The sequence below is a fragment of the Lissotriton vulgaris genome, chromosome 9 (genome assembly GCF_964263255.1).
Source record: "Lissotriton vulgaris chromosome 9, aLisVul1.2, whole genome shotgun sequence".
NCBI lineage: Eukaryota > Metazoa > Chordata > Amphibia > Caudata > Salamandridae > Lissotriton > Lissotriton vulgaris.
Window position 1 is genome coordinate 627,043,393 of NC_141697.1, and position 19,924 is coordinate 627,063,316.

A 19,924-nucleotide genomic window follows, 5' to 3' on the forward strand; every position below is an offset into this window, starting at 1 on the left:
GTGCCTGTTGCAACTGAGTATCCATGCCAACAAGATATAAATCAGGCCCTTAGTCCTGACCTGGCAAAGGCACAAAAAATCTCCATTGCTGGATGTGAATTTGAATTTTCCTGCTTTGAGTTTTTCCCGCCAAAAGGAACGGCTTAAGTCAGATGTCATCAGATATAGCCTTCAATCTTTCATAATAGGATTCAAATTTCATAAACAGACACTAAGTCAGAAACTAAAAACTTTGACCGGGACGATCAACTTGATATACCAGACCTCTGCTCCATTGCAGTTGGCCTGAATTCTTGCCTAAGTCCTGTTCAACCGCAACGAGTAGCTTCTGAGTGGCACTTTACTTTTTCTTAGTGCTTTTTGCCCTAAAATGTTTAAAAAATCTATCTCTTTATCAATATTCTCCTTCGGTGTATTACATGGGGAGACAAAGTCATCATGCAAGCTGTTTCTCTGGAAAGAAATGTTACTGTTACTGTGCTGTGTAATTTGTCAGCTGACCTACTGTCTCTCAAAGTTAAACATTTATTTATTTGCAAGACTGGACAACCCGCTCGTTGTTAACGTTTAGACATCTCTCCATAGAATTGAAAACACAAGACACAGATCTTGTTTTTTGGAGCACACAGTAATGGTCTGGTATCATTGACACGTATTTCTCAGTTATGGATCTCGGAGGTGGAATCTTCCTTTCATTAGTTCTCACCCTGACCTGCCTGGTTTTCATCACAGTCTGGAAATCCGCCCGTCAAAGAAGCAAACTGCCACCTGGACCCATTCCACTTCCATTTCTTGGGAACGTTCTCCAATTGGATAGCAAAAACTTGGTCAAGTCCATTTTGAAGGTATGGAAGCTTGATACTGACTATAATTTTCAGAGTAAGTATTGTTCAGAGAATTTGTTAATTTTTCCCTAAAGAAGCTCTGGTAAATTTACAGCATCCAAATGGTGGTAACTCTTTTTACCAAGGGACAAGACACAGTGTCTTTGGAAGCCAATTTTGGATCTATCATTTTCTAAACAAATGCTCTCACTCCTTTAACTTAATCTGCCGAGGTTGCTAATGATACAAATGAGTAGGTTCTTCACAAGAATGGGTGATGCTGTGTACTTTTCTACAGCTACATACTCGTTCTTACTCACAAGGTCATAAGAATGTACAGTAGCCAGATAGAGAAATGTGAAAAGGCTCCATGTTCTTGGAACACCTCTTTTTCTGTCCTGTGTTGTCATACAACACATCAGTGTATTCTGGACATCGGAATTCTGGTTCAGTTCAATTATTAAGAATAAAACACCTGAAAACAAGTGACTTGTAAAACCAAAAGCCATAACTAGAAAAGTTGTATCCCAGTGTCATACTACCATTGGATAACCCCAGTCAAATACGATCTGGGGTGATAATTTTGAACTAACACCAGTTTATGGGTCCCTTACGTAAGTAACCACCTCAGTATCATTGAGAGTTTTCGTGGCAATCACATTACATAAGTTAATGTTTCAACCTTGTGTTTATTGATTATCCTCATGTTAAAATACTTTATAGTTTTCAACAAATGGCATTGATTTTGTACAGCCAGTACTCAGACTACAGGGTAAACGGGAATAAAAACCTACGAGGGTTAGTGGAGTCTAGGCAACTCACATTTTCTGCATATAAATAAGGCTGACAATGATACAGTGCTTCGATATCTACTGTGTTGTGGTACTTGTGGGATTAACAAAGAATGTATTGGGGAAATTTATAGAAACATCTGAAATGGTGTCAGACTAATCATGTTGTGACTTTGCAGGAGTAAAGGAGTGTGAGTATTACATAAATTATTTGATTGCACTCCTTGGATCAGAAATGTTTAAATTATTGGGATAAAAGTCCTCTGGATGGCTCGCAAATTCCATAACATTCTACACTCTAATTTATTCTAGCTACCCCTATATTTACATCCAGTGAACCGAGCAATCATGCGTGTCCCCTGGAACTGCTTCATCTTTTTGCTTTTCTGTTCTGCGGGGGCTCTGATGACTGTGGGACACCAAAATTGTACCCATTCTGAACAAGACTGACTACTGCCCTAGAAAGCTAGGCTACAAGGTGATAGGTCTTAGTAGAAGCATATTATTATTGGCTGGGCACAAGAGGTTTAGCTTGTATGACTGTGAGGGGACTGACTATTCAGTGCCCCAGGCTGGAGCCTCTTGCCTTCATCACGTATGGAAGCTAAGTAAGTGTGGGTTACTAACATTGGGTGAATGATGGGTTACATTTAAGCCCGGGTGCATGCTGCACAAGTTTGTTGTCGTCACTCAGAAGACTCTTTTAGTCCACGGTGGGCATACTAGCCTGCGCATACTGCTTTCTAAGACCACATCTCAGGAACCAGTTGTAGTTTGTGGATGAGGCAAAATCTTCCAATGCATTCCATTTGTCGGACTGAGTTTCCCCTTACTACAATGAAACCCAAGTATCCCCTGGTTTTTATGTTGCTACGGGTCTTCGAGGCAACAAGAACAGATGGAGAGGGTTGTCAAACCTGAAATCAACATAAAAACCTTAACACATTTATATTGGTCTTACAAGTGATTCCTGGCTTCACAATTCAGGGAAAGTTGGACAACCAAAGAAAAAAAGGACCTTAGTAGGATTGTACTATTTTGTATTGAAAGACTTGTATAATATTTCATTCCCCCAATAAAACCCCAAAACACTTCTGGGTCATCAGCTAATATTCGCCCCTGTTTAATTAACATGCATGTTGATATTGTCTAACCTATATGGAAAACAGTGGGCATCATGTGCTGTGGTCAGGAAAGTGGTCAAATCATTTCATAGCATAATTGTGGTTGTTTGGACTCAATCATGATCTCTCTTAGAGAGAGTACGGAGAGACATAGATGGATTTTGAGAGATATACCATCTTCTTGTTCTTTGTGCTTGGTTGGTAGGTTGTGGGGTTGTAGTCTGACCTATATGAAAAGTATCAAGCATCATGTGGGAGTTTCAGGGGATTGCTCCAATCTTTTGACAACAATCTTGAAGGTGCACTTGTGCATGGAGTGTGACAGAAAATTGTAAGATAGATGGAGTCAAACTAGTGGGTACACACCAACGTCCTTTAATCTGACCTAAGCTTATCATCTGTGTGGGAACAGTTAGAGAATTCCCTTCAATAATAACTGGACATGCAATAGGCCCTTTTGCCAATTATGGCAGGACAGCAGAAGAGAAGTCAGGTTTTAAAGTGGGAGGGTTAGGAACAACTCTTATGGCCAATCACCCAATCAAAATCATGGCGATATTATTGTTGTTCCCTCTAGCCAGAACTCCATCAATAGGGAATCAGTAGCTTTCAGGACACCCTCAATAGAAATAACAAATGTGCGAACATTCAAGCCACATGCCTGAAATCATCACTGCCTTTTCTCTCTCTTAGGCAGGAATTCTCAAGGGGATAAAAGGATATTCTTAAAGGGAGAAGGGTCAGAACATTCAAGCTGCACACCAGAGTTGACCACTACTTCTTCCTTCTCTGAGAACAGTGAATAATTCACTGAGGACACCTAGGAGGTGAAATTTCTAGTAGTGTCATCTATTCCCTACCATATGGTCAACTCATACTCTTTTTTAATAGCAATGAAATGGGACTATAACTAATTGAGCTGTGTGTCATTGGATTATGTAAGAAACAATTCAAAATTAATTAGAGAAAGACATATATGCATCAAAGGTGCAGAAGAAAAGAGATAGAGAGAGATATTTTATTCATTTACTGTATTACAAATATTGTAGTAAATATGGCACTTTCAATTAACAGAAATGTGTTGTTTCCTCCATTCCTGTGTCTTCTGGAGCAATCATTTTACAGTCCCTCTTTTAGACTCATTTACCAGAAATGGAATGTGCATCCATTGTGCACAGCTTCAGGTCTGAATTGGAGAATGGGGTTCTTTCAAATATCTTTTTATGGCTGTAGCTCAGACACAGATTTTGTGCAAGACAATGGCTCTCATAGCGGGTTGCATTGGAACTGGCTCCAAGCAGGAGTATCCAAAACAATAACCCGCTGAAATATGAGATCTCTGTAACTGGTTGTCATCAGCCTTTGTGAAACGGTAAACAGGGACAAGAACAAGGGAAGGCATTCTTTGGAAAATTCTTCATCCGAACTCAGCGCTCTACTCAAGAAACCCACAGCGGACCCCACCGAACTCAAGAATTACCGCCCCATCTCGCTCCTCCCGTTTCCAGCCAAAGTCATCGAGAAGACCGTCAACAAGCAGCTGGCTGCCTTCCTTGAGACGAATGGATCCCTCGACCCCTCACAGTCTGGCTTCCGAGCCAACCACAGCACCGAGACCGCCCTCATCGCCGCCACCGATGACATCCGAGCCCTGATGGACAACGGAGAAACAGCGGCCCTCATCCTCCTAGACCTCTCCGCGGCATTCGACACTGTCTGCCACCGCACCCTAGTACAGCGCCTCAGCAACGTCGGAATCCAGGAGAAGGCTCTGGAATGGATCATCTCCTTCCTCGACGGAAGAACACAGAGAGTCCGCCTACCACCGTACAAGTCAGAGGCCACCGAAGTCATCTGCGGCGTCCCTCAAGGATCCTCGCTGAGCCCCACCCTCTTCAACGTCTACATGAGCCCCCTCGCGGCCATCGCACGCCAACACAACCTCAGCATAATCTCCTACGCCGACGACACCCAGCTGATCCTCTCCCTGACCAACGACCCCGCCGCCGCCAGAGCCAACCTGCACGAAGGGATGAAAGAGGTAGCCGAGTGGATGACGACCAGCCGCCTGAAACTGAACTCAGACAAGACGGAGGTCCTCATCCTGGGCTCTTCACCCTCCGCCTGGGACGACTCCTGGTGGCCTCCCGCCCTGGGTACCGCACCCAAACCGACAGACCACGCACGCAACCTGGGCTTCATCCTGGACTCCTCCCTCTCCATGACCAGGCAAGTCAACAACGTCTCCTCGGCGTGCTTCAACATCCTACGCATGCTACGGAAGATCTTCTGGTGGATCCCCACCGAGACCAGGAAGACTGTCACCCAGGCCCTCGTCACTAGTCGACTGGACTACGGCAACGCCCTCTACGCCGGTACCACCGCCAAGCTCCAGAAAAGACTCCAGCGGATCCAGAACGCCTCAGCCAGACTCATCCTCGACATCCCACGAACCAGCCACATCTCCGGACATCTGAGAGACCTGCATTGGCTCCCCGTCAACAAAAGAATCACCTTCCGCCTCCTCACCCACGCACACAAAGCCCTACACGACCAAGGCCCGAGCTACCTCAACAACCGAATCAACTTCTACGCTCCCAAACGCCACCTCCGATCAGCCAACCACGCCCTCGCCGCCGTCCCCCGCATCCGAAGAGCGACTACAGGAGGAAGGTCCTTCTCCTACCTGGCCGCCAAGACCTGGAACTCCCTCCCGACCGACCTGGCCGCCAAGACCTGGAACTCCCTCCCGACCGACCTGCGCCTGACCCAAGACCACCTCTCCTTCAGGAAGAAGCTGAAGACCTGGCTGTTTGAGCAGTAGCGGCACCCCCCTCCCCCCAGCGCCTTGAGACCCTACGGGTAAGTAGTGCGCTCTATAAATGTCTTTGATTGATTGATTGAACAGAAACTGTTCACCCAGCCTTAACCCCTACCTCCCACCAAATGGCAGTACGGAGAAATTACTAATCAGTACAGAAAACAGTGATGCATGGAATGCTTGAAATAATCTCAGCCACTCGTAATTGATCGGGCCACATCTCAATCCATCATTATTCTGCACACCATGCCCTTTCAGTTTGGGCCCAGGTGTTGCAATCAGTCTTGACCCCACTCCAATAGGAACAATCCATCCCGAACTGCCAAGCCAGGTCCTCTCTGAACAAGAACACAAGCAGCCCAGGACCGGTTTCACCCTAGTTATGGGCTCATCGGCCAGACACCGATTGGTTCCATTGACACAGTGTGCACAAGACCCACGTCTGTCCATACCCGTCCAACTTAAGTGACACAATGAGTGTACAAAAAAGCAATAGATGCGATGCTTGAATTTATATCAGCCACTGGCAATCAATTGAGCCACATCCCAATCCATCATCATTCTGCACACCATCCCACTTCAGCTTCGACCCAGCTACATACAAATCAGTCTTGACCCTGCTCCAATAGGAACAGTCTAGCCTGAACTGCTAAGCCAGGACCCCTCTGAACCAGAACACAAGCAACCCAGCACCAGTTTACCCTAAATATGGGCTCATCAGCAGGGTACAGCTCAACCTACGTGAAACGTGTATGCCCAGATGTGGGTCCGACACATGCTGTGTCACTGGGTCAAAGCTGTTCTTGGCGAACCTGGCTTTGCAGTTCGGGCTGCACTGTTCCGATTGGATCAGGGTTGTTACTGATTTGCATATAGCCGCGTCCAAACTGTGGTGACATTGTGTGCAAAATAACAATTGATTGGGATTTGACTCTGAGTAATTACCAGTGGCTGCGATTAATTCAGGCATTCCGTCCATAATTTTTTGCATACTTTAGTGTGTCGCCTGAAGTGGCCCCTGTGCACAATTTGTCACTAGACCCAAACTGTACCTGGCTGATGAGTCCATATTTAGGGTTAAACCAGTCCTGGTTGCTTGTATTCCAGTTCATGGAGAATCTGTCTTGGCAGTTCAGGCTTGACTGTTCAGACTGGAGCAGGGTCGAGACTGGTTTGCATATAGCTGGGTCCAAACTGAGGTGGCATGATGTGCAGAATAACAATGGATTGGAATGCAGCGCAAGTATTTACCAGTGGCTGAGATCAATTCAAGCATTCCATCCATCACTTTTTGTATACAGAAATAACTAATCAACAACCCTTTGCAGTTGTAAGCCAAGGACTGACACTCAGCAGAAGGCCCTTGGCAGCGGCAGGAACGGAGGTCCAAGTCTTGAGGGTTTGGTCTGCCAGAGCTAACAGCTACCCTTCTAGAAACCATGATGACATCAACATTGTGGAACACCAAAGCAGATAGAGCATTACAAAAGAAGGCCCTACCGGAGGAAAATACCTGATGGGCAAAAAAACTCCAAGATGGCAGAGAAATTTATGAGTGGGTAGAGGGAATCCAGGAAACAGGCAGAACATCCAGGGGCGAGCTGAAGGAATATGTAGGAAAGTGAAAGAGAAAGAACAGCCAAACAGGAACCGGGAACAACTGAAAACCAGTTGGGAATGAGGATGCTATCAACAGGACTGACAAAGTGTTGCGACGCAAAGGGAAATAATTCTCCAGCCTTTTTATATCCCAAAGACCAGGAAATTACACCATGCAAGAATGGCGCCATGATGGACAGGGAAAGGCTTAATGGAAGTCTATGGGTGGCTGCCATCTTGGATTGGGAAGGTAATATCCCATGAACCCTCACTACAGGATTCTGGGAAGAAAATTGTTTGTGGATTGAAGGCACCAGAGGAGTCTCCTAAAAATGTTCTCTCAGAGGAACCAGGCATAAATGCAGAGAATTATACCGGCGGCCAAGCTGTTGCAAGGTAAGTGCTTGTGAGGAGGGCAGTGGCCTGCTGCCACTCCCTGCACTTCTCTTGCCACCAGTGAGCTGAGCACCCTACCCACCTGAAAACACCCTAGGAATTGGTGTCGGGTGTGACAGCTGTGCAACATTTGCTAATAAGGACCTCATTGAATTTCTAAAGCTAGCTGCATTTCCATCCTCCCTAACTTCAGTGACGGTGTCTCCATCCTCCTGCCACAGGAATACAGTAAATAGGACTGCACTGTCTGGGGAAGCTGCATCCACCCTCCTTCTTGTGACATGCTAGGCCAAGGCCCATCCAAAATGCATCCAACTGGTCCCAGCAGATTCTCATCACAAAAGGAGTCTTACTACTACACACACGCTACACATTCACTGCACATACATGCTTGCAACATGCATTTGGAATGTGAGGACAAGGGTCTGGGAGTGACACTAAAGTGGAACTTTACACACTGTTTTGAAACAGGAAAAACGTCTGGTGAAGATTAATAATTCTCAAACCACAGTACACTACAACAACCACTTCACGTGATTATGTAGGTCATGGCAGTAGTTTCATGTTGGTATATTAGGACACGCAGGTCTAGGTCTCCACATACATGCTAGATTAGTGTGGTTGAAAGACCAGATTAAAAATTCATTCAGGCAATTAGGGCAGAGGTAAACGCCAGTATCTCATGGCTCTAATTGCAAGTTGCACAGTACTTGGCAAATTTCATGCACGACAAAATCACATGTGACGTTACTGTTTCCGAGTGGTAAAATCTCATCAGTACCATGAAATTACAAGTAAAATGCCATGGGTTGGGGAATGACAGTGTGGGGCTGATTTTTCGCGTCATAAAGCCACAAGGATTCCCATATTCCATATAGTTTTACCATATACATTTAATGCCAGTTCTGAGCAGGTGATTAATTTATACAGACGCTTTTGCGTGGAGTGGTGGGTGAGGAAGGGGGTGTCGGAGCTTGCCCCCCACAGTGAAAATGAGAGCTGCTTTATGTATTAAATATTTTATTGAGCATAAGCAAAAAATGCACCTCATCGATTTCTGCAAGGGCCGCCACCAGTCTAGGGAGGCCGAGATCAGCGACCCCGCGGACGCCCCGCATAGGGCCAGCGGATATGTCATCTTATTAACACAGCAAGCCGCCTACAACCCAAAGGGCCGGCCGCGTCTTAAGAGGTGCTACAACGGTGCAAGCTGGTCAGTGCTAGTGCATTGTAAGAAAAACGAGAATCAAAGAACTGTAAACAACCCCGCCACCCACCCCACCCCAGCCCACCCTTCTCCTTGTCCATTTCCGGGATCTAGCTATAGGCCGTGAACCACCCTCAACAGTCAGTGGATGCCACGCGCGTGGGGCCTGTGCGCTTACGGGTATGTGATTTGGGGTCCGGGAGAGGTGTTTCCGCCAAGCGGAGCAGACGCAGGTAGCGTGGACAGCTCACCTCCCGAAACTCCCCAGTAAGCAAGGCGAGGAATGGCCGCCAAAGCTCCGCAAAGTCCGCCCCCCTCCCCGCTGCTGCCAGCGATAGTTTCTCCATTCCCAGGATTGCCCACAGACGGTGAAGCCACCCCAGTTGTTGCGGAGCCTGGGTCGCCCTCCAGTGCGCCACAATGTTCTGGACTGCAGCCCCAAGCGCAAGCGCGATCAGGCGCCCGCGCCAGGATTTCAGAGGATACATGAGTGCGTTTGGGAGGCCTAGCAGAATGTACGCTGGGAAGCGCGGCAGTTGTGTGTCTAGATGTGCATCTATAAGATCCAGGATAGGGTCCCAGTAGGGGCGCAGTGCCTTACAGCTCCAAAGCAGATGTTCCAGTGTCCCTAGTTCCCCACATCCCCTCCAGCATCTGTCACTGATTCGGGCATCCCAGTGGTGTAGTCTCTCAGGGGTGTGGTACCAGTATGTTGCTACCTTCGTCAAGGTCTCGGTAAGGCCAGTGTGGTGCGCCGAGTGTCTGGCTCTATGGTATACCCCCTCCCATTCCTTCCTAGTGAGCTGCCTCCCCAAATCCCTCTCCCACCGGACTTGGCCCGCATTGTATGTGTGTGCCTGCGTGAGCAGCAGCTGCTGATAGAGGTCCGATATCAGCTTCTTGTCGGAGGTGCGTGTCAGCAGCCATCGTTCATAAGGCGTGAGGTGCCGTTGGGCTCCGGGCTGGACCGAGGGATGGAGCACCCAGTGGTGCACCTGCAGGTACTGCAAGCGTTCTGATTCGGCCACGCCGTAATCTGCCTTGACCTGCTGGAACGACAGTACGCCCTTGAGATCGAACATGTGTCCTGCCGCGCGGCAGGGTGTCGTCCGCCACGTCGTGAACGTGCCGGCGTCCAAGCCCGGTGTGAAGTCGGGGTTCTCAAAGATAGGAGTCATGGGTGAGGGGAAGGTGGTCAGCCCCTTGGCCACGGCCACTCTATCCCACACCCGCAGGGCCGTGCTGGTGATTGCAGAGGCGTACAGGTTAGGAGGACGGTGTCGGCGCGGGAGGAAGGGCACGCCCTGGAGGGTACGGCCGGCCACTGCCTGATCGAGGAAGAGCCAGTGCTTACCGGACTCCAGCTGGAACCACTCCACAAAGGTGCGCAACTGAGCCGCCTGGAAATACAGTGTGAGGTCTGGCACCCCGACCCCTCCGTTCGCGGGGGGTAGGGTGGCGAGGGTGTGCTTGAACCTGGGTCGCCGGCCGTTCCAGATGAACCGTGACAGTTCCGATTGCGTTTGTTGGAGCCAACCCGTCGGGGGGTCCAGGGGGAGCGTCTGGAACAGGTACAGAATCTGCGGCAGCAGTGTCATTTTGACTGCGGCAATTCTTCCTAACCACGACAGCGTGAGTGGTTTCCAGCGTCGGAGCTGCTCCCGGAGCTTGCGGGTGAGGGCCTCGTAATTGGCCCGCGCAGTGTCTCGGACAGTAGGAGCCAGGCGAACGCCCAGGTACGGGACGGATGCGCCCGACCATTGGATCTGGAATTCCGATTTAATCTCGGCCACCACGTTCGGGCTCAGCGAGACATTCAAAGCCTCAGATTTGGCTTCGTTGATCTTGAAGCCCGAGGCCAGGGCGAAGGTGTGCAGCTCCACGAAGAGAGCACGCAGGGATCGCATCGGGTCAGTGAGGGACAGCAGGACGTCGTCGGCGTACAGGCTGATCTTATGCGTGTCGGCCCCGAATTTGATACCTGAGATGTGAGCATGTTGCCGCACCCTCTGGGCCAGCGGCTCCATGTATAATGCGAATAGGAGCGGCGACAGCGGGCAGCCCTGGCGTGTACCCCTGCCAATGTCGAACCTCGGGGAGGTGTGACCGTTCACCCGTACCGCGGCGTTGGGCCGGCGGTAGCAGTTGAAGATGCGGTGGCGGAGTTTCTCTCCAAAGCCGAAGTGACGGAGGGCCTGGTCGAGGTATGGCCAGTGTACTCTGTCGAAGGCCTTCTCCGCATCAATGGTGAGCAGCATGCAGCCGGGTTTAGTGCGCGATCCGGCCTCAATGAGGTGCAGCACCCGCTTGGTGTTGTCGCTGGTCTGCCGTTGGGGGATAAAGCCCGCTTGATCGGGGTCTATCAGTTGTTGCATATATGGGGCGATGCGGCTTGCTAGTATGCCAGTGTAGAGCTTCAGGTCTACGTTCAGTAGCGATATGGGTCTGTAGGAGCCGCAGACTGCCGGATCGCGACCGGGTTTGGGAATAACAGAGATCGACGCCTCCAGAAGGTCCGGGTGTATGGCGCCAGGTGTGTCAAACGTGTTGAACAGGTCGCGCAAGAGGGGGGCAAGCTGCTGGCAAAAGGTCTTGTAAAAAGCCGCGGTATAGCCGTCGGGTCCCGGGGATTTCCCGACCTTGAGGCGGGCAATGGCCGAGATGACCTCTTCTAGGCCTATGGGCCGCTCCAGAAAGTCCGCCTGGGCTTGGGTCAGGGCGGGGAGGTCCGCACCCCGCACATAGGCTAGGCCGGCGTCCGGATCTAAGTGATCCGCGTCGTAGAGCGCCGCATAGAAATTGCCAAAAGCCGTCGCAATCGCAGCGTTTTCTGTGACCAGGTCGCCACTGGGCAACCGGAGCGAGCGCACCTGTTGCCTCTGGGTTTGCGCCCGAAGTCTACTCGCCAGCAGTCTCCCACAGCGGTCGCCACCGGTATAGTAGACGTGTTTGAGGCGCATCGCGGCGTATTCCGCCACATCTTGGTCCAAGGCCGCTAGCATTTTCCGCTCGGCGCATAGTTGACGCCACGCTCTGGCTGCCCCTGTGCGTTGGTGCATCTGTTCCAATTCCGCCACGCGCTGGGAGAGCTCGGCACGTTTCAGCTCCCTCTCCTTGTTGTTGGCCGTGGCGATGGAGATGATTTCCCCGCGTAGGACCGCTTTGAGGGCTGCCCACTGGGTCGCTTTGGTAGTGTCATCATTGGCGTTGTGCTCCAGGAAACGGTTAATCGCCGTCGTGAGCCGGGCCTGGGTGTCAGGCAGGTGTAAGAGACCGTCCCGCAGCCTCCAGTGCCGTTGTGGAGTTGGCATTGCTCCTACCCGAAGCGTCGCTGCCACCGGGGAGTGGTCCGAGAGCGAGGCTGGCAGTATCTCCACGCTCTCCACTTGTAGCGCCAGCTGCGAGGAGCCCAGAAAATAGTCCAGCCTCGCGTATGTCTTATGCGCCGCCGAGTAGTACGTGTAGGCGGTAGTTTGGGGGTGTGCGTGCCGCCAGAGGTCGATGAGGCCCAGGTCCGTCAGGTGTGCGTGACCCGCCGCCGTGAGCGCCCCTACCTGACCGGATCTCTGACCCGAGCGATCCGCTGTGTTATGAAAGACAATGTTGAGGTCCCCCCCCAGCAGCAAGTGAGTGTGTGTGGTGGCTGTAACGGTCTCTAGAGCTGTATGCAGGAACCTTTCCTGACCCTCGTTCGGGCCATAAACAGAACCCACCAACAAGGTGTGGCCCGCGATTAGGAAGCTATAGAGTAGGAGCCGCCCTTTAACTTCGGCCTCTTTTTGGAGGACTTTCCCCTCAAAGGACTTAGCCACTAGGATCGCCACCCCTGCAGATTTCTTCGGGGAAGAGGAAAAGAACTGCCATGGGAACGCGCGGGATTTAAGTCTATGCTGGTCGCTGCGCACAAGGTGTGTTTCCTGAAGAAGGCAGATATCCGCCTTGGAGCGCTCGAGGTAGGATAATATCGCCCTGCGTTTATTCGGGCTGTTGAGTCCCCGCACATTAAGCGTAAGCACTATGAGGTGTCGTGGCATAACAGGAGTCGTACAAGGAAAGCCAAGCCTGCCCTGCGGCCGGGATCGTGGGCCCGCGGGTCGCGAAAGTCACTGCGCTAGGGATCGCGGCAGAGCACCATTTGGCGACCGAAGCCTCTGGACAAGGAGAACCCCCCCGCCCCTCCCCCCTCTCTCCCCAGGAACCCCCCAACTCAACCTGCCCCCCCAATCGGAGCAATCGTCCCGCCTGAACCCCCCCCCTCTGTAGTGCAAACTCCCCCCGCTCAACGCCCCCCACCCGTAACCCCCCCCAACCCCTTTCCCCAACAAGCAAAGAAACATGGTCTATCATTGTCCCAGGTCCAGCCCCATGATAATCAGTGCTAAAGTGCATATGCTCTCTGTATAAAATGTGTTATGGATTGGTGTTTCCATGATTGGTATATTTGATTTATGTGTCAGTCCCCAGTAAAGTGCACTGCCCTGCCTATAAATCGAATGCTGTTGGTGGGCTGCAGCACTGGATTGTGCCACCCACGTAAACAGTCCGTAAAGTGTAACTCTGGCCTGCCATTGCAGATCCTCTCCGCAGCCTGGGGTTGCCATGCTGACTTGACGAGTTACCACACTCGCAAGTCCCTAAACCTTCCCTTTGCTACATGTGAGTCGCCCCTAAGGTAGGCCCAAGGCACCCTCAGCACAAGTAGAGAAAGGACTGAACTTTCTCTACTTGTGCTGAGTATCTCCAAGGGCCTGAAACCGAGCTGGCTTCCTGTTAAGAAGTCTCAGGGACTGCAGAGACTTCACCAACCTCTGGGTACCACTCCTGGAACCATTATTTAAGTTGCCACAGAGAAGAGGGAACCGCGACCAACTCTGTCATCCGACTCTGACACTGGCCTTGTGTCCTGAAGGCACCGCATCAAAGCACCGACTAACCCTGCACCGCCCGCCTTGGTCTCACCGCCGCCGTCCTGGATGATCGTCACCGATCCGCTTCTCAAACCACATCGAGAGGCACCGTATCCAGCACCGCCTTGCTTCACTTCGCTGGCCTGGGCTCACTAACACGGTCGCTGCTGGCTCGACACCCGTGACCGCCTCGTCACACACAGCTGCCTGGTGCTGCCCGCACCAGGTCCCGCCAACCGGCTCTGTCGCCTGCATCGCAACCTGCCAGCATCGCATTGAGCACCGTCTCACCCTGCACCGTAAGCCTTGGTCTTACCGACGCCGTCTGAATGATCGTCACTGAGCCGCTGCTCGCAATGCATCGAGAGGCACCGCAATGTGCACCGCTTCCACTTCGCATCGCAACCGCGATGGACACCAAGACCTACTCCCACCGCCGTGTGAGTCGCGCTAAGAAAGGTACTGTGAATGAAACTGTCCCACTGTTGCTGGCCCGTACCGACGCGGTCAATTGGAATTGCGAGACTCTGTTGTTTTCAGCATCACTCTAGGCTTGGACGGAGCCACCGACTCGTACGAACTGTGTTTTTAACGTAACTTTGCAGTTTAAAGACATCTTGCTCTGCATTTTAAAGTACTGTTCTGTAAATTGTTATCGTATTTGGTCTTGTTTGAGTAAATAAAACTATTGGATATTTTTCTAAACTCTTGTGGTGTCCGTTTGTAGTGCTTACACAGTATTACTGTTGATTATGTGCAAATGCTTTTCACACTGCCTCTGAGATAAGCCTGACTGCTTGTGCCAAGCTACCAAGGGGGTGAGCAGGGGTTGTTTTAGGAGTGTAACTGCCTTAACCTACTAGAGTGGTGGTTTCTGCCTGGCTTTCGTGCAAGCCTTAGCCAACCAGAAATCCCATTTCTAGCATTGGTTGTCAGCGGTGAGGATAGGACTTATGTTTGCACTTGACTTACAGTGATTGGTGTGCACTACTACCAGATCGCAGTCCATTACGTACCACATACAGGTTCTTTTTCTTTTTGGCCTATTTTTGATCTTGTCAGTTTTAACTTGCTACTTTTACGTGCCTGAATCAATTGCATCATCTGTTGCATGCTAGGAAATTGCCTTTGAGGAGGAAAAGGTTGGAATCCTACAATGTTAAGGAATTGAGAGCGATTTGCAAAAACCTAAGAATCCAAATCAGAAGCCTTACTAGAAACGAGAAGCCACAAAAGGCACTGAGGGCCTGGGTAGCAGCCAGACATGCCAGTGGGCAATTTGGTGATCTCATTGGAGAGGCTGAGGAGCCTATTCCTAGGGTGGATGTGCTTTTGGGAGGTGGGAACCCTCCAGGCAAGGCAGCAGTAGCTTGTCCCCAGAGGAGCTGGAGGAGCTGGAGGACAGGCCGGAAGCAAGGAAGTTTGAGTTGGAAAAGCTCCGGATGGAGAGGGAAATAGAAGACAAAAGAATAGCCATGGAGGAAAGGAAGATGATCTTGGATCATGAGCGTAAAATGAGAGAACTGGAGCTGGATTGGGAAGCCGGTAGGGCTTAGATAGTAGCAGCAAAAATGCAGTGTCTAGTACCGGATGGTAAGGTACACGCACACACAGATTTGAGGCCCTGCTTCAAGGATGGGGTTGACATACAACAGGGGGTTCAGGATTGTGAGGTTAATCCACTGGTACGCAGTGTCCCTGAGGTGGATTGGGGAACTAACTGAAGGGGATCATATTCCTGGTAGTGGGAGGGACACTCTACTGACTCTGGATGAGAGGTGCAAGGAGAGGGGTTCCCCCATGATAGAAGTCCTGGTAAGTGCGTATGGAGACCAGCCAGAAGAGCATGGGTTGAGAGACAGCAACAGTCAGACACTGTCTCTCAAGTCTTGTGAGAATGATGTGGGGTACTTTACTGAGACACTGGATGGTTGGGTGTAGGGTAGTTTAGTTAACTCCTGTGTGGGGCTGTGTGATTCAATTATTGGAGAGCATATTTTAAGTCCCTGTTTTCCAGAGCTGTGCCAGCACCCAGTGGATTGTGAGTTCTCTGACCCCAGGGAACTTGCACTGGAGGCAGACCTTTAGGTGAATTCCAGAGGGTCGGGAAAAGCATCTGGGGGTGACCCTGAAGGAAGTGGCTTAGGTATTTTCCCACTGAGGGTGGTGGGAAAGGTTCATGGTAGCCCAGATAGGTCCTGGTGTCGTGGGAAGGGTGTAGGGACTCACGTTCTGTCTCTGCGGATAAGGAGTGGGAAGGGGCTGCGGCCCAAGGTACCTGAAACCCGGTCCCAGAGCCTGGTTGGTTCCATGAGGGGACACCAGGTAAGGAGTCTAGGTTGTACTGGTAAGCTGTCCATTGAGGGGGATCTCCTGGTAACAGGGTAACTGGGGGGACTGCTGTAATTAACATCCTATCGGTTCTGGTGTCTGGCAACACCGCTCCAGTAGGGAGGGTGCCGAAGTGCATATGGAGGGGTGAGAGGGGGATGTGTTCCCCAGTGGAAAAAACAATGGGTCAGGGGCCACCAATAGGGCTGAACCTCCTAGCAGTGACCATGGTGACTCCACTTCTGTCTGGGGGGATCTTTGTGCTCTGTCACATGGACAGAAGTCAGGAGATCTGCTCCAGGCAGACTATCATACAATGCATGAGTCATGTGTTACCCTCAGGGGGGGCATGCATGCTCCCAAGGAAGTCCTGGTGCGCCAGGCAGGTGCTCAGCTGCAGGGTTTAGTCCCTGGGTTGGGAAGTCAGGTTCAGGTAATGACTGACCTGGAGGGAAGGATGACCGAAAGCAATGTCCTGACCAGGTTGCCTCCTAGGGGTACCACTCCAGGTGGGAGGGTGCAGAACTATGGAAGTGGGTGCAGAGGGAGATGATCCTCGCCTCTGACCCCGGTTCAACCCGAAGGTTTAGAACCTAGGTTGGTAGGCCAGTTGCTGGAGAGAGGTCCTGAACTGGTGGGCGAATTGGGCAGGACATTTGCCACAGGTGCCCTGACAAATCTGGCAGGACCAGTGGGTCAAGGGTTGCCAGCTCTGAGGTCAGAGCACCCCAGGACTGACCCTGGTAAAGCCACTTCTGGCCTGGGGTGCCTTCATGCTCTGTCAGGTGGACAGGAGGCTGGAGACCTGCACCAGGTGGACTCTGGCACAACTCATGAGGAGTTTGTTTCTCTTGAAGGGGGTTGGTGTACTCCCCCGGAAGTCCTGGGTTGCCAGGCATAGGTCCAGCCAGAGGGTGCAGACCATGGGTTAGAGGGTCAGGTTCAGGGTGTCCCCCTGACCTGGAGGGAGGGGTGACTACTAACAGTCCCCCTACCAGTTTGTCTTCTGGGGGTTCCGTTCCGGGTGGGAGGGTACAGTTACCCAAGGAGGTAGACCGGGTGTGGGAGAGCCCACCCCAGTACCTGGTTCAGCCTCAGGGTACAGACCCTGGGCTGGTGTACCAGCTGCAGGATAGCACCCCTGAACTGGTGCGAGAATTGTGCAGGACACCTGGATGGGGGTACAGCTCCAGGTGGGAGGGTACAGAGCCCCAGGGAGGAGGACAGGGTGTGGGAGAGCCCACCCCAGTCTCCTGTCCAGCTACAGGGTACAGACCCTGGGCTGGGGGGTCAGTGCCAGGATGTCAGTCTAGCCTGACAAGAGGGAGAGTGGACAAAGTGTGCCAGGCACCTGGGGCTACCCCCTCACTCTCTGGTGCCACAGAGGCTAGAGAGCCCCGAGAGGCATAAGACCTTGGTCGCCCCACTAAAAACTGTCGGTAGCCACTGTGGCTTGCTGTCCTGACAGACAGGGTTGCCCCAGGGAGGTGGACAGGAGTAACACGCCGGGGGTGGACTGGGCCACACCAATGTGTTGGCCATGTGGCTACTGTTGACCTGTTGGGATACAGCTGTGAGCAAAGTAAGTTTAGGCGCTGCACAGAATGTGTTCACAGGAGAGAAAAAGGGTTCCCCATGGGTCAACTTAGGGGGCCCTGAGAGTATGGATAGAAGGTTCCAACTAGGTTCAGGAAGGGATAAAACGGGAATGAAACCCTGCTGTTGCAGGCCAAGTTACATGTTCTATCGCCCCAAGCAGGAAAGTCCATCAAGGTATGGATTGGTCTACCCTGGCTTTAGGCTGGAAGGGGGTTGTGTTTGAAATGGCCCTTTTTGCAGGGTTATCCCTAAGCTTTTTGCTTTTTCCTCCTATTTTTTCCTGACCTATTTGTGTTGGTTTTAGGACTCGGGGAACTTTACCACAGCTAATCAGTGCTAAAGTGCATATGCTTTCTGTGTTATGTGTTATGGATTGGTGTTTCCATGATTGCTATATGTGTCAGTCCCCAGTAAAGTGCACTGCATGTGCCAGGGCCTATAAATCGAATGCTGTTGGTGGGCTGCGGTACAAAAGGGGGTGGTGGATTGTGCCACCCACGTAAACAGCCCGTAAAGTGTAACTGTAGCCTGCCATCGCAGATCCTCTGCGCACCCTGGGGCTGCCGTGCCAACTTGGCCAGTGTGTACACTCGCAAGTTACCGAAACCTGCCGTTTGCTACAAGGGAGTCCCCCCTAAGGTAGGCTCAAGGTACCCCATGGGCAGGGTGCATCGTACGTAAACGGTAGGACATGCCCTAGTGTTTGTGGCATGTCCTGTTAGTGAAATACAGCCTACTTTGTTTTTCACAATTGTAAGGCTATCTGTTCCCTATAGGCCAGAATGGGCAGTTTGATCATTACATCCTGTGATACTAACTGACTCAGGGAACATGGTGGAAATTCGAGTTTAGTATGCCTGAACTCAGAATAAGATAATACATCTTTTAGTAAAGTTGGTTTTAACATTCTGTGTTTGATAATGCCACTTTGAGAAATTCAACGAATATAGAAGCAGGATGCACACCTTTTCTTTTACGCTTTCAACACTTTCTCCATTATTTTCTCTGTTTTCTTTACATAGCGTGCAGACTGGGAAGTACAATGTCTCCCCCAGCCCCTGTCACTCACAAACCAGACAGACAATACACACGCTAGCAGAGGCAGGCTGGATGGTTAGGTCAGAAAATGTAGACTTTCTAAAAGAAACACCATTTTGGAGCGACATTTCGCGCCAACCAGTCGCACAGCTTCCTTGTGAATACTTCGTATTAAAAAATGTACTCCTTTTTAAATCCAACTTGTTACTCCTTAATTTCCCTCATTATTCCTCTTCTCACATGCTTAGATTCCACAAGTGGAGTAATCATGCCATGTTCCAGGTTTCTAATGTTCCCACCGTGCCCATCCGGACCTCTCAATAAGAGCACGACGGAAGCATACTTCATTCAGGGCAGTGTTTATTTGTTAAAACGCAATGCATTTTGTGCATACTAACACTTCTTCAGGGGTCACTATAATGAATAAATGCAATTATCAGTTGAAAGATTCCTATCATTACACTTGTATTCTAATTTATACCTTACTTTCAATTCTTTTTATATAGACATGTCTAGTAACCCGAAAGAAGTCCGTATGCTTATCCCGAGTATTCCAAACAGCGAACCTCCTCTGGTCTAGCAAAGTTATTAAGTTGTCATAACCCGACGCTGAGTTAAACCTTTGCGGGTCTGTCTCACGTGACTCCATGAAAATGGAAAGTAGACTATGACACTAAGGGAAGGTGGACAGTAAGGGGAAGAAAGACTCCCGATTTCAATAATCACAAAACTAGTGAGATGCAAATGATCCCGAAAAACAAAATCATCCATATATCAAGAATTGAAAGTAAGGTAAAAGATGAGATGAGAATAAAGGAAACGAAGAGGCTAAAGAATAAGGATGGAAAGAAAAAGGTTCGAGTGTACACTATATATTTTCAACCTATTTTAGAAAACCTACTTTAGAAAAAGTATTACCATGATGTATGATTAGGGTGGTATCACCAGGTAAATTCAGAATGGAAATGAGAATAATTATAACAACTACTATGCATGTGAAAATTGTTATACATGTGAAGAGTTATACATATCACAAAATTGTTATACATGTCAAAAGTTTGTATACATGGCAAAAATATTATCATATTGGTTTGTCAAGGATTGGATGGCTGAAATTAAATGTCGATGTCTCATTTCTGGGAACCCTAAGGCAAGGGAAACAATTCAGATCTGCACGCTCATTAACAACTCAAACAGGAACTCAGTCAAGCATTGAACAAACAAGAATTAAATGAGATATTGGATGACATCAATAAACAGTTTGACACATACACAAAAGAGATCAAT

The 19,924-nt window shown here is 50.2% G+C and overlaps 1 protein-coding gene across 1 annotated transcript in view; it reads left to right on the plus strand.

Moving 5' to 3' along the window:
- The first annotated feature begins 572 nt into the window (after positions 1-572).
- LOC147691987 (cytochrome P450 2C19-like) overlaps positions 573-19,924 on the plus strand; it is a 366,046-nt gene continuing 346,694 nt past the window's right edge. Inside the window, exon 1 of the mRNA XM_086938278.1 lies at positions 573-845. Coding sequence (XP_086794404.1) covers positions 666-845 — 180 coding nt within the window. The 5' untranslated portion in view covers positions 573-665. The remainder of the gene's footprint in view (positions 846-19,924) is intronic.